Raw genomic sequence first — 13,493 nt, 5'->3', positions numbered from 1 at the left:
TGCTATTTTTTGGTCAGTGAGCAAATGCAGTGTTTGAGAAGAACTCTCATGCGTACACAGAAAACATCCAACAAAGCAGAAAAAGTCATTTCCACATCAACAGAACTATTATCTAGGAATATAAAAGTATGGAAGGCTCAAACTGGGCTAGCTGTGGGTGAAGAGCTTCTACATATATGATACAGCTGTCTGGAAACCAGCCCAAAAATTTATGTCCACGAATAAAATATGGATTTCCAGAACACTGTTCGAAACCAAAGCAGATAGTGCGTGTTTTCTGATCACTATTATTACAGCAGGCTAAAAACTTGCAATTAAAATCTATGATGATAACATACAGAAATCCTAATCACACCAAAATTCAATCTTTACTGTGGGAATAAGGTATAAGGTGGCATTATACCCATCATACCCACCGGGCTGCAGGATTTGGGGGATTTAAGACTCAAGGCTGCTATGGGAAGGGACAGGGAGGGGACACTACCTGCTCACACTGCTCCTCTATTAACCCTTGGAAATCTTTGTACCTCTGATTCCCTCTGTGATTTTCCCTTTATTAGATTTTTAGCTGGGACTTTGAATTTACTTTTATCAATAACAATAAATCTGAGCAGTCTCCTTGGCAATGCAGGAAATATGGCACTGCTCTAGGAGGGCTCTATTATGGAAGCCCATAATTGCTCCACTAATCATTTATGAATGGCTCAGAACAGATAATTAATCTTTATGTCTCTCATTTCATGATCAGAAATTATGCTATTTTTACCTAAAATGGCTGCATCCTTTTGCAATTTGGTGGGTCTATTACAGCATAATACTAGGATATTTTCAGCACTGCCATTGAAAAACAATTTGTCATTTGCTTCATGAATCAGGCTCAAAGCCTGGGTTATTTTGAATATAATGACAGACTGAGTAACCTTTTACTTAAGCAGAATTTCATTCTGTGCTATGCACAAGGAATGTGTATCACATACTCTGTATGAAAAGTCTTTGAATTGCAGAATCAAGAACCTGCGTGACTCTTCCAATGTTCATTATCCACCCACATGCTCCTGTTTGAGTACTGAGGGAGAGGGGGCCAAATCCATCACTGATGCAACTGCTTCAGCATCAGCAAAGTTTTCCAGAGGGTAAATAACCTTCTGAGCTCAGCTCTTTCCACAAACTCTGTCTATATTAAAACTCCACGTATTTCTAGATGGAACTTTTGGCACATGGCAAATCTGGGGCTGTTCTGCTGTGCTACACTTATCAAATTATATTAGTCAGCAAGGTGCAGTTACACTCCTAATTCCATATGGACCTATATATTATGTCAATTTAGATATGGATTTCTTTACCAGTTACTTTTCATTATTGACAGGTTTTGGTTTGTTTGTTTTTTTTTTTCAAATTAAGTTCCTCAGTTCCTTGAAGTACTGCTCTCTGCAGTAAACATTTTTTTCCAATTCAGGGTTAGCAGTGAACTGAATATAGCCCTAAAATAGTACCATGATTGATAGTGGGCTTTCTCCTTTGCTCCTTTTTTCAGGAGCAGCATTCTCTTATGTAACAATGCCTTCACAAAAACAAGAGAATGGGGCAAAAATGTTTTCCCCGTACCATCTTTCCTGCCTTTATCAACAAGTTATCTTTAAAAAATGACTGTGTCAGCAAACACACAACACACAATGCTGTGCCTGTGAATTATGAGCTGCTGTGAGATAGAGAGGGGAATTAAAAGGTCTCCAGAATCCTGGAGAAGATGATAATAAAAATAATAATATCCAGGCAGTCGCTACAGAGAAGTATCAACCTCCTAGACTTTCCCCAGAGGTACAATATAAAGTTGTGGTTTTAAAAGGTGTTAGTGTCCACTGCTGTCAGGACCAAGCACAACCTGAGGAACAGCTCAGTGGAAAATCCATATTTTTCATGGAGTAAGAGCACCAAAAAGGTCATCCCAAAGTGAAGCCTCAAATGAGCTCTAAGAGAAAGCATCACACTCACATCCCTGTTGCTGACAAGCTTTCTCTGTCAGGTGACAGCCTGCAGCATCACCCAAACCCACACAGCCAGCACCACATCAGACACCCCAACATCTTTCAGTCTTGCTCCAAACTCACAAGACACCTGATGGAAGATGGAGAGGCTTTGCTTTGCAGGTGCTCTGCAAGCACCATCGCTGTGTATCAACTCTTATTCTACATATTCCTGATGGGAAAAACACTTAGCATGATGTGCTGTTGTAAAGTTATCTGTCAGATTGCTCAGGTCTAATGGGAAATTAAGATCTCCATGCACTGGACCTTCCCACATACTTTTGGCAGTCAAAGCCATTTGGTATCACAGTTCCCTGAGGCAGGTTTCAGCGCTGGAGAGATGATGGCATGATTCACTTTTCCTTGATCAACTGATCATTTGCAATATATTATAGCATCATATGCTGCAAAACAGAAATAAAATACCTGAAAAATCTGCTGCCATCAGGTCCACTGCTTTTAAAACTTTGACTTGTAAGAAGCCAATGTCCTTCATGTCCCGAAAGGAATTCTTTATACACTGCAAGGAGAAAAGCATAAAGATGTATTTTGCTTGTAATTCAGCAAGAAACAGACACTATGGACCACTAAATAGCTTATCACAGAATCAGTTAGGTTAGAAGCAACCTCTAAGATCATCAAGTTCAACAACTAACCCTGCACTGCCATGTGCACCACTAAACCATGTCCCTAAAATCTACATCTACTCATCTTTTAAATACCTCCATCACTGATGACTCAACCACTTCTCTGGGCAGCCTGTTCCAGTGCTGAAAACCCTTTTGGTAAAGAAATATTCCCAAATATCCAATCTAAACCTCCCCAGGCACAAATTGAGATATACTTATTCCATCCTGACCAGCTTTGAGGACATGGAAGCCATCACAAAGCTTTATCTCCCAACATTTAAAGCCTAGAAAATAACCTTCCCATAGGAGGGAATAAAGCTAAGTATATTATTATCTCTTCATGATATTCAGTGTCTCATTCACCATGATAATCTCCTAATACAATTCAAGTTTGCAAAGAACAGCATTAGTTTAAAACTCAACAAATACAAACAGCCAAATTGCTTGGGTCTATCTGCCCTGCCAACCTCCTCATCATTCGACATGCAACTACTCCATTTAACAGTTTTCTTTGGTAGGGGACAGGTCATTATGACCGGAGAAATTTTTTTTTTCTGCAATTTTGACTATTTCAAAACCAAAAAATAAAAGAAAAAAAAAAAAGAAAGAAAAAAAAAGAAAAAAAGGAAAAAAAAAGAAAAACTCACATAACGCTGAGCAATCTGCTGCCGTTCATTGGGGTCTCCCAAGGGACAGACACACAGATCAGAGATAGACACTCCTGTACATGGGGCAACAGAAATCAGCATCAGCAGGGACCCTGGGTGTTTCTCCAGAGGCAGCTCCAAGCAGTTGCTCTGCTTTTCTGGCAGGGCAGTAATGTCAACGTGGCACCTGGAACAACATTGCCAAGGCTTAATAGGGAAAAAGAGGTGATAAAAAAAAATAAAGCAACCAAAACTTTCTGCTTCTTCAGTGCAAAAAATAAAAACATTCCAAAATTAAACTAGGGAAACCAATTAGGCAGATTCTATTGCACTTACTGTCAGATTTTGCTTTTTGGTCTGTCTGCTGGTAAAGGGAAGTAAAAGGTTTGGGCTGCAAGTACAGGAGGAAAACTTAACTCTGGCCTGCCTCACTTCCCCTCTAAAACCCCCCAGCGTTTTGTGATGGATTTGAAACACAATTCAATTTCACCTGGGGGAAAAGAAAAGGGGCAAATGCAAAATTTAAAACATTAGCCTAAAATAGATTAGTTTCTTTAAAGTCACATACTCCATTTTATGCTACATTATACTGTATGCCCCAATCTCTTTTACAAGCCTTACTAGAACTACACTTTCAATGTACTGTTATATTTCCCAAAGGGAAGAATTGTCTTAAAAGTCCCCCTACCCACTCCTTGCACATAATATGTATCATTAACCTGATACTTCCCCCAAAAATAAAAATGAAGAGGATAAAAGAGAAACATTCATAAAGAGACAACAATAAAATATGAGTACGGGCTAAAGCAGAGAGATCACCAGGCAGCCAGTTACACACGAAGGGAGTGGTTAAATGCAACAAAAAGTGCAATCACTGGCTCAGCTAAATGCTTTCTATTTAGAAGTCCAGTAAATGGAGTGGAACTTTCTTGAACCTCCGTGGGGCTTGGCTCGTAAGAACAGGCTGTGCAAAAGTTACAGATGAAAAAAGGGTAAAAACCAAAACAAAACAAAAGAAACAAACAAAAAAAAAAGAAGAAAAAAAAAAGAAAGAAAAAATGAAAGAAAAAAAAGAAGGAAGGAAAAGGTTTGCTGCCACACTGCAAGAGGAGGAACATTCCTCAAAGGGATGGGCAGTGGCTGATGGAGAACGAGAGGTTTTGCTTCACTTAATGCCTGCCGACAAGTTTTTATTTAAACTAAACTTGTTAAGGTGTTGTCTTAATAGGCTAAAATTCCACAGGGTTCCCCCAGGTGTGTTTCTTCTGGGTAAATGGTGCATGTAGTGCTCCTGATTGATCCCATTCCAGTAGTAGAGCTGGAGCAGTTTATGCCCATCTGCTATAAATTGCATGCTTTCCGCTTCTTAACAGCCTATTTTCTGTGAATGCTAAAGGGGGTGAAAAAAAAGAGGAAAAAAAAAATCTCAAAACATTTCAGCCTGAGAACCCAAGAAACCATGTTATGAAGTAAAAGCCACTGCTCTGATGAGTTTCTAAACTGTCCAGTAGCTCTGTGTATTAAAACACAACTCCTTAAGCTTCCTCTGACCACAATCAACGGGAATGACTTTGCCTTAAGTGTGCTCTTTTCTCTCCAGTGCTCTGGAGGTACAACAGGTTTCAAGTTTACTCTTATTAACTGCTTTCAAGTGCTTTGAAAGAGAAGGAAAATAAACCAGGCAGAGTACCAAGATGGCTCGGCGTGTAGGCTTCCTCTCAACACCATTTCCAAGTGTGAGAGGTTGCGTTTAAAGCTCACTGCTACACCTAGACTCTTCAGAAAAATATGACAGGAAAACGTACAGCAGGAAGGAAAACAAAACAACAACAAAGAGAGAGAAAAAGACCTTATTTCTTTCTGAGAAAAAGCCTTTATCACTTCCACACTGGAGGTCAACATCACCTTGGCTGCACTGACACCACTGTGTCTCAGGCTGCAGCAATTCCAGTGATACTCTGGGTATCAGCACAAAAAGGGAGATGTATCCTTATCTTGGAGTTTAGTTTTTTGTTTTGGTTTGTTTTTGGTTTTTTTTTCTAGATGCAGAAACTAAAGGAAGGAGAGGGGAAATCTCAAGGTCACCCAGCTGCTCTGTGGTTCAGCTGGCAGGAGGGACCATGTCTCCCACATCAGCATTTCATACACCACCCACTCAATGCAGTCCACAAAAAGCTGGGAAAAGCTGCAGTTGATTTTTTATGTTTAAAACTTTCCATGGACTAAGACAGAAAACATGACTTGTTCAGACGAGAGCATCTCCCACCAATAGATAACCTCAACCTCCATCAGATGTCAAAGGCAAAGTTAAATATAATTCTATTCTGTTTTGGCAAATTGGAATTGCTTCTCTTCTTAAAAGAATTTGATTTGCATAAGGTTAAAGAAAAGATGGAGTACAAGGGTGTGGAGGTCAGAGTGATTCACATGTGGAGGGGAAAACAGCAGGAGGTGGAGTGTAAATATTTCTTCCTCAAATCATGTCTGATTTCTGTGCAAACTAACTTTCCTTCAAACATCTGTGTTCACTCAAGGTATGCCTATATTTTCTTGTGAGAAAAAAAAAATCTTGTGAGAAAAGAAAATCCACGTTTGCACTGGCAAAAGGTTTAAGAAAAAAAGACACTCTGTTTCATTTAGGTTATAAAATCAGACTGCAGAGAATGCAGCCTGGTAAAACAATTAGACATTCAATTTACTATATAAATTCAGCAATTTCCACACTAACACTTCTACACTATTAAAACGAGTCTAATGATTTCCAAACTACTTCCCTCATTCTTGCGAAACAGAAACTCTTCCTTTCCTTCTTTCTCAGCCTTTTATCTGCAAGATCTTACTACACATAATTATTTCACAGGAAAGTGGTAAGAGGCTTGTGATGGGCACAGAATCAAACTAATGGAGGTAATCCACTTTTGTTTAAAAGTTGCCTGCTCTGAATGCAAAGGGCAAAACTCTCAGAATTTGTATTTTAGGTGATAAAAATGATCTCCTGAGTTAAATTCTCAACAGTAATCCTGTTTTAGGATAGAACAGCTCTGCTTGTTGTCATCTTTTGCTATGTTACATATTAAATTCAGACAATCTTTCATGTGGCTACATGCACAATCTATAGGGGCTGCAGGTGTGTAAGTTAAGACTGCATTGTGCACACAACTGTATCACTTTCCCTTCTTTCAACCACAATTAATTAAGTGCTTTCCTTCCTCCTCCTGATCAGTATTGAGGTCTTCATCTCTATATTAGCCTCTAGTTCTGTACAGATTTAGTTTTCATTTAAGACTGTTCTTCTGACTTAAAGCCCTCACCTATAGATTCCTATTTCCCCCATTTTTAACTAATTTGGTAGAGAAATAGTACTTGAGAAGAATACACAGCAAATCTGGGATTAAAATACTTGTTTATCTGTTAAAATTTCACTAGAAGGTGCTGAGGCCAACTTCTTACTAGCCATGAAGTTTTATTTCATTTTCCCAATCACAGTTAATCAAATTATGACAGGAATATTTAAATATATATAAAAAAATATGAAAAAAAATCTGTACACAACAGTACACTTTACCCCCTGCAGACTTCTTGAAATCCCTTCACAAAAAAGATCAGAATCATTAGAGAGTAGAGACAGATGTATCTGTGATTAATAGTTGAAATTTCAAATGCCACAGGTGTCAGGGGAACAATTAGTAAGGTTTTATTATGACTTATTCAACAGACAAATTTTGTTTTTTCTGATTCATCCTACAGCCTGGTGAGATTTAAGTGAAGGTTTCGGTTGCAGCCATAATGGGGATTTTACTGCTCCATCCCAACAGCACAGCCTTTAAAACACGGGGTGTTTCTTCCTGTAAAGACAGTTTCCTGGAGGCATTCATCATAAAGATATTGGATGCACTCCAGTCTCAGAGCTTAAGTTTAGCAATTTTTGTAAAATCTCTTTCTTGAGGTAAATATGCGAAGGAAAACCTTTCAATGTTCTGCAGCATCTCTTTTTGCAGAACATATCCCCTAACGCAGAAACACTCTCTAACAACCTGGCATAAACAATTTAACTCTGCCTGGACAAATTCTGCACACGTTAACACCTTTGTTTATTCATATACATTAACATCTTCTCCTGTTTATAGCGTGCCTCTTCTCCCAAAGGACACAAAAAGCACTCAATAAACATTACTAACAGTCCTGTGCAGACTAAATAGAGGGATTATTTCAGCCAGCACCAAAATGCAGCCAGCCCTCAGTGTCAGAGCCTGCAGCTGAACCACTCAAGGCTGTGGGATTTTAAGTGAGGAAGAGAAATTGGACCCAGCTGAAACTCTGAGGAGACTGCAGGTAGGCTGAATGTAATAATTTAGCTTGTGATGTGCACTGACAGTGAGGGTTTGTTTTGTGATAGAAGGGTGACATGAAATGTTTCCTCACTAATTCAGAAGCAGACAAACACCCCAGGTGTTTGTGCTCAGCACCAGAGGTCCAAGGCATTCCTTATTCTACATGTTCCATGCTCTCCACAGACACTTCAGGTCCTATTTCAAGAACAATATTTTACTTTGAAAACAAATTATGCCTGGGAGAAGAACCTTATTCCAGAGTCTTAAGGCATCCATACTATCTGAAATCCTGTGTCTAACAGAATTAATAACAGTCTTTGTGCTACAAAAGTTTATCAGATTTGACTCTGACAGATGTGACCACCTCCAACTTCATTTAAATATTAAAAACATGCATATATTTAAAGGTTTAACCAACGCAGTTGGAGGTTGAGCAGGCTAGAAGGGACCATAATGAATTCTAACTCTATTCATAAATTGACCACAAAATTATTAATTCAGATCCAGAAAATTTTGGTTTTTCCTTAAAGCCATGCAAATTATTTGAGGGCAGTTGGCTGCACTGCTGTGTGTAATGACCGAATATAACCCACAAATATTTTACTAAAGAATATTTCTTACAATGATGTTGTGAAATCCAGAAATCTCAAAACTCAACTTTGAAATCATGGAGACAATAAACACGGCACATCATAATGCTGTTTTTCCAACAGAATCCTTCTCCAGATTAGACAGCATTTGAACCCTTCATAAAATATTATTTATATGGTGTCAGAAAGTTTCTACACTGTAAAAACAATACTTGTTATGATGCACTTGGTGTTTACCTATTCTTGCAATTGCTCTTCAAAAACTAGTGTGTTTTCCCATTTTGATGCTACAGCCAATTTGCTGTGCTTAAGACAACAAAAGCAAAAACATTTTTCTCCACATAGACATCAAAAATAAATTTCAACATGCATGGAATCAGGGAATTGTTTGGGTTGGAAGGGATCTTAAAGATCATCTTGTTCCAACCCCCCTGCCATGAGCAGGGACACCTTCCACTAGACCAGGCTGCTCAGGGTCCCATCCAACCCAGCCTTGAACACTTCCAGGGATTTACCCTGGAAGTTGTACCTTTTCTTTAAGGTAAATCTACCACACAGAACTCACCAGTGCTGAACAGAATAAGCATTCCACTGATTTTTTTGCTACACTAAACACCACCTGCCAGAAACCAGTAGGAAAAAAAGTCGGGAGAAGCTTAGGGAAAAATTAAAATAAAGGGGAAAAAAACTCAGGAAGAATTGCTCCAGCATCAGAGACTGACCTGAGGCAAGCTGCAAACACTGCTTTATTTCTTAACTCTAAACAGAGTATCAGAAGTAATGGAAGTAACTGTGAGAATGGAAGGAACAGATTCATCTTCAGCCACTTCTCCATGTGATGAGCAACAGCACTCAGCCAGAAAGAATTTCCTGCTCTGCAAAACCACAAACATTTGTAGAGCCAAAGGGCATTGTTCTTCTCAGTGAATAGTCTCAAACTATTTGAATGCCTAAAGTTAGAGAATGTTCTTATGAGTTTCTGCTATTTAGTCAGCACATTGTGAAACCCTGGCCAGGTGAGAGCAGCAAACAACTGCAGGCAGGGTCCCCACCCTCGGGAAATTGAGAGTTGTGGCAATGATCCTGCCAGCAGATGAGCTGGACAGACCAAAGGGGGTGTCCAGTGGAGTGAATGGTTCTTGGTGCTGCTGCATGTCCCCAACAGCAAAGATGTTTTTTGGGGAGATGAGTTGCACAGGACAATGCTGAAAAACAAAGCAAGGATGAAAGAGGTACTGCTAAGAAAACAGCACCGAACAAATTCAGACAGAGTGGAATGGAATTGAAGAATCTTACAAGAACACAGCATGGAAGTGCAAACAGAAAAAAAGGGACACCACTCTCAAAAGGAGCACAAAATCCCTGGGGTGGCACCAGCAGAGCATATGTAACAACGTGGAGCAATATCACCAGAAAAATTTAGAAAAATCCTGCCTGCTGATGCCACTGAGCTCCCACAGTACTTCAGGTTTTAGAGGCGGCCTGGATGTCTCTGCATTCAGATTTTGGCTAGTCAATTACCACTAATAGGTTTTAATATACATAATGTAAACATAACCTAGACATGGCTGGAATAAGGACAGAAAAATACATTATGATGCTTGTAATGAAAAAAAAATTGATTAGTTCTAAAAAAATAATCAAAGAAACTTTATTTTTTGTACTTAACCCATTCCTCCCTCAAAAAAATATAAAATCTAACTCAAACCCAACTTACCTTCCCAAAAGCTCCTCGTGCTTTTTGTTATCCTTTCTCCACACCTCAATGTCCAACATATCCTTCCTGTCAGAGAAGTAGTGAAAATCAAACTGTTCCCTCCACTGAGGATTTGCACTCTTACACAGTGTCTAGAAAACATGCAGTTATAACATTTACTTTTCTTAAACAGTACTTATTTTCACAGTAAATCAAAAAGAAGAAAAAAGAAATCAATCCTACAGAATAAGGCTGGATGTTAGAGCATCAAGTACTAATGTCATTCCAACCAAAGATCCCCAGCCCATTACATACAGTCTCATCTTCCTAAATATTCTCTTTCCTCCCTCTCAATAACAATAAATATACAATTGTTATCTGAACGAATGGCTGGAAAAATTCCAAAATACAAGGTAGATCCCACCAGCTCCATGGTCATCATTCACCATCATACACTGAAAGAAATCAGGAATAACCCTTTTGAGGACAATCACCTAGAAACAGGTTTGAATGAATTAAGGAACCCAAAACAGTGGTTTTTCACCCTTCTGTGTTAAGCAAACAGCTCAGCTTTGCAGATTCACAATACATCTATGGACCATTAAAGAGACACATAAAAAGGGATTGTAACGGGAATAACATCTATCTATTTATTCTAAAGTAACTAAACCATTTGTTACTTTTCAAAACTACTTTTCTAAATAAAAAACATATCATGACCTTGGTTTGAGGCCTGATGTGAGGGACAGAGTGCAGGTTTCAGAGGCGCCTACATCCAAATGTTATGTTCTGTGAACTTGCTCTGTACATTTTGTACAGGAGGAGGTTTGTTTTCTCCTCCTCTGCACTTCCAGTTCATGACATGCAGAGCTCTTGCTCTCTCAAAAGAGTATTATTTTAATTATAGCCTTTCTTATTAGACTTTCCAGATGAAATGTGTATCTTTGGGAACCTCATTAATTTCTTAGACTCTTATATAACTGAACTGTATACAGATAAACACAGCCTAGAAGAATAAAAATTGATATCAAAACCATGGAACATTTTATCTGTTTGGGGGGCAGGTTCTGCAATATATAACATATTTTTCAAGAAAAGTACTTTAAAAGAATAATAATTCCCCTGCACTGGAAACCATTTCAGGTCTACTTTTCCAGCACTGCAAGCTCAACTTCTGTATTGGCAGAGTACAAAACACATGTGTGATGCATGTAGCTTTATTTCATTTCATATTAATATCAAACATCCATCAACATGATGAGTATGTTAAATGCACAAAACACTGATAACACACAATATTCCTAACTTGCTCTTTCTCTACTGGCACCAAAACAGAGCAAAACATTAATGCTTCTGGTGTGGTCTCCTGATTTTGAACTCGCTTATCAAAGAGAGCATCAAGAATAGTTCCATCTGAGGTAGCAACACCAGTAAAAGAAACACCAAGCCCCTTACTGACTTCAGACAACTTAAGGAAATCCTTAATACTTACCTTGCTCTTGTATCTTTGGTCCCCCAGTTTGAGGAGAATAAAAATCTCTGCCAAGCCCCCTCTGGGCATGTTCTTGCCCTCCAAGAGGGTGATGGTGACCAGCCCGTTCCACAGCTGGTTCTTGCGCAGCGACTCCGAGAGCCGCAGGTTCCGCGTGAAACTCGACTGAAAAGCAAGGACAACATGGAATTTTTCGAGACCCAAATACATTTTCATGCTCATGTTAACTCGACTGAAAAGCAAGGCACAAAACAGAATGTTTCAAGACCCAAACACTTTTTCGTGCTTACGTTAACTGAGCTATGAAAGCACACCAGGAGTGAGAGAGACACTATGCTTCCCCGAGGGTAAGCAGGCAAGGGAAGGCAGTAGGATGTTATGGATTTTCTGCCCAGCTGTACTACAGTCCCTGTGAAGGGACAGTGCTCAATGTCACAGCAAAATCAGCAGGGCTTGCTTAAACCACCAGAGAAGTCACCTTCAGCTACCCTGGCTGAGCTCTGGAGAGAGCAGACCTCAAGCACTGAGAGCAGTCTGGTACCTTGGCTCAGGGAAAGGCACGGGAGAGCCATGGGGAACAAAAGAGGGGAGAAAGTAAAGCAAACTCTTAAAACCTCTCCAGCTACATCCATAAAAAGCAGGTCTGTCCTTTCTGGGGAGGCAGCCCAGGATCATCAAGTCCACGGCCAGGTGAAAGGCTGAGCAGCATCTTCCACCTCCTCCATCACTCAGCCGCCCACCTTAGCTCTTTGCTAACTTTGCTTTTCCTGCTTCCAGAAACTGAGGCCACGAATCAAAAATACTGATGCCTGCTGAAAAAACACTGACACCACCAGGCTCTTTATCTGGAGTTATGGTTACCTGGTAGCCACATTTGTTACCTTCGCAGCTTCATCTTGTGCAGCACGGCTGCGCTAACAGTTTGCTAACTGGCAATATTTTATTGGACAGAGGATGATTAAATAGGCCTTTATTTGGGGGGAGTGAGCTGGAAACATTAAAACTCAAGGCTATACTCTTCTTCCTGCAGTAAAAATCCTGCCATATTTTATTCTCCTGAAGCAACTTTTAACTCGCCACACTTTGGAGCTTCAATCATGTCATGTACAGGTGGGAGCAAGACGGAGGAGAAGATTTCACAAGTCACTTTAAAACAGGACGTGTTAGCTTTAAAAGCAAGTAAGAAATGTTGTTGCTAAATAAAACGATTGCAAAAGCACCTGATGTCTGAAGATTACTTTTTATGGATCAATTACCCAGCAACAAAATTCTTAAATCATAGGTGGTGAACTCACAAATTTTTTACTTGTTTTTTACTGGTTAAAACACCGAATTCTGAATCCCACAAGCATATTAATATACTTCTATTTAAACACCCCGTTTGGCTTTCCTGGAGCAATGGGTAAAAATTCCTACCTTTAAAAAGAAAACGAGATTTTGATTCATAAATCCAGCTGCAATGTAATTTCTTTTCTCTTCTTTTTTTTTTTAAGTTCATCTTTTGGGCCAAAAAAGCTAAAGCATGACTGTTCCCATGGACATACTTCAAAGTCCCAGCAGATATACTCCTCCCTAAACACTGCAACTATTTCAAAATCCTTTTTATAAAAAAGGGAGTAATGTCCACAAGGGATCAAAGGGCATTCTACAGTCTGGCAATCGCCTTAGAAAAATGGCAGTGCTTCCATGAAATATGCCCTAAAATAATTTTGCAGCTTGGTATGTCCTAATTTCGAATTGGATGTTTATCTTGGAAAGGCTTCTATCTAACTTGTCCATAAAACAGCTCCACTTAGCTCTATGAGCCCTGTGAAAATGGAATCCAAAGCTGGCTATTAAGGGGGCCTGGAGATTGCTTCCATATGGCGTAACAGCATGGGAGTGGAGGGCTAAGGCCTACAGCAGGCGCTGCTTGGCTTGAGCTCCCCATCTATCCATGGACACTCATTGCATTACACCATAACATCTGGATTATTGCTTGTAATGTCCCTGGGAAATATCCACTTCCCATCAAAGCCTTTATCTATCTCGCTTGTACTTTGAACATTTTAGTATTTAACATAGTCATGTTTGATGTGATGTAC

General features: G+C 39.5%; 1 protein-coding gene across 1 annotated transcript in view; it reads right to left on the bottom strand.

Moving 5' to 3' along the window:
• MCTP2 (multiple C2 and transmembrane domain containing 2) overlaps positions 1 to 13,493 on the bottom strand; it is a 101,459-nt gene that overhangs the window by 58,313 nt on the left and 29,653 nt on the right. Inside the window, exons 9-12 of the mRNA XM_066558591.1 lie at positions 11,410 to 11,574; positions 9,939 to 10,069; positions 3,301 to 3,487; positions 2,451 to 2,544 (exon numbers count right to left, since the gene is read on the bottom strand). Of these exons, the coding sequence (XP_066414688.1) occupies positions 2,451 to 2,544; positions 3,301 to 3,487; positions 9,939 to 10,069; positions 11,410 to 11,574 (577 nt within the window). The remainder of the gene's footprint in view (positions 1 to 2,450; positions 2,545 to 3,300; positions 3,488 to 9,938; positions 10,070 to 11,409; positions 11,575 to 13,493) is intronic.

Source organism: Molothrus aeneus, chromosome 13 (genome assembly GCF_037042795.1).
Source record: "Molothrus aeneus isolate 106 chromosome 13, BPBGC_Maene_1.0, whole genome shotgun sequence".
NCBI classification, from domain to species: domain Eukaryota; kingdom Metazoa; phylum Chordata; class Aves; order Passeriformes; family Icteridae; genus Molothrus; species Molothrus aeneus.
Note: the sequence above shows the minus strand (reverse complement) of the source record. Positions and strands in the feature narration are given on the sequence as shown.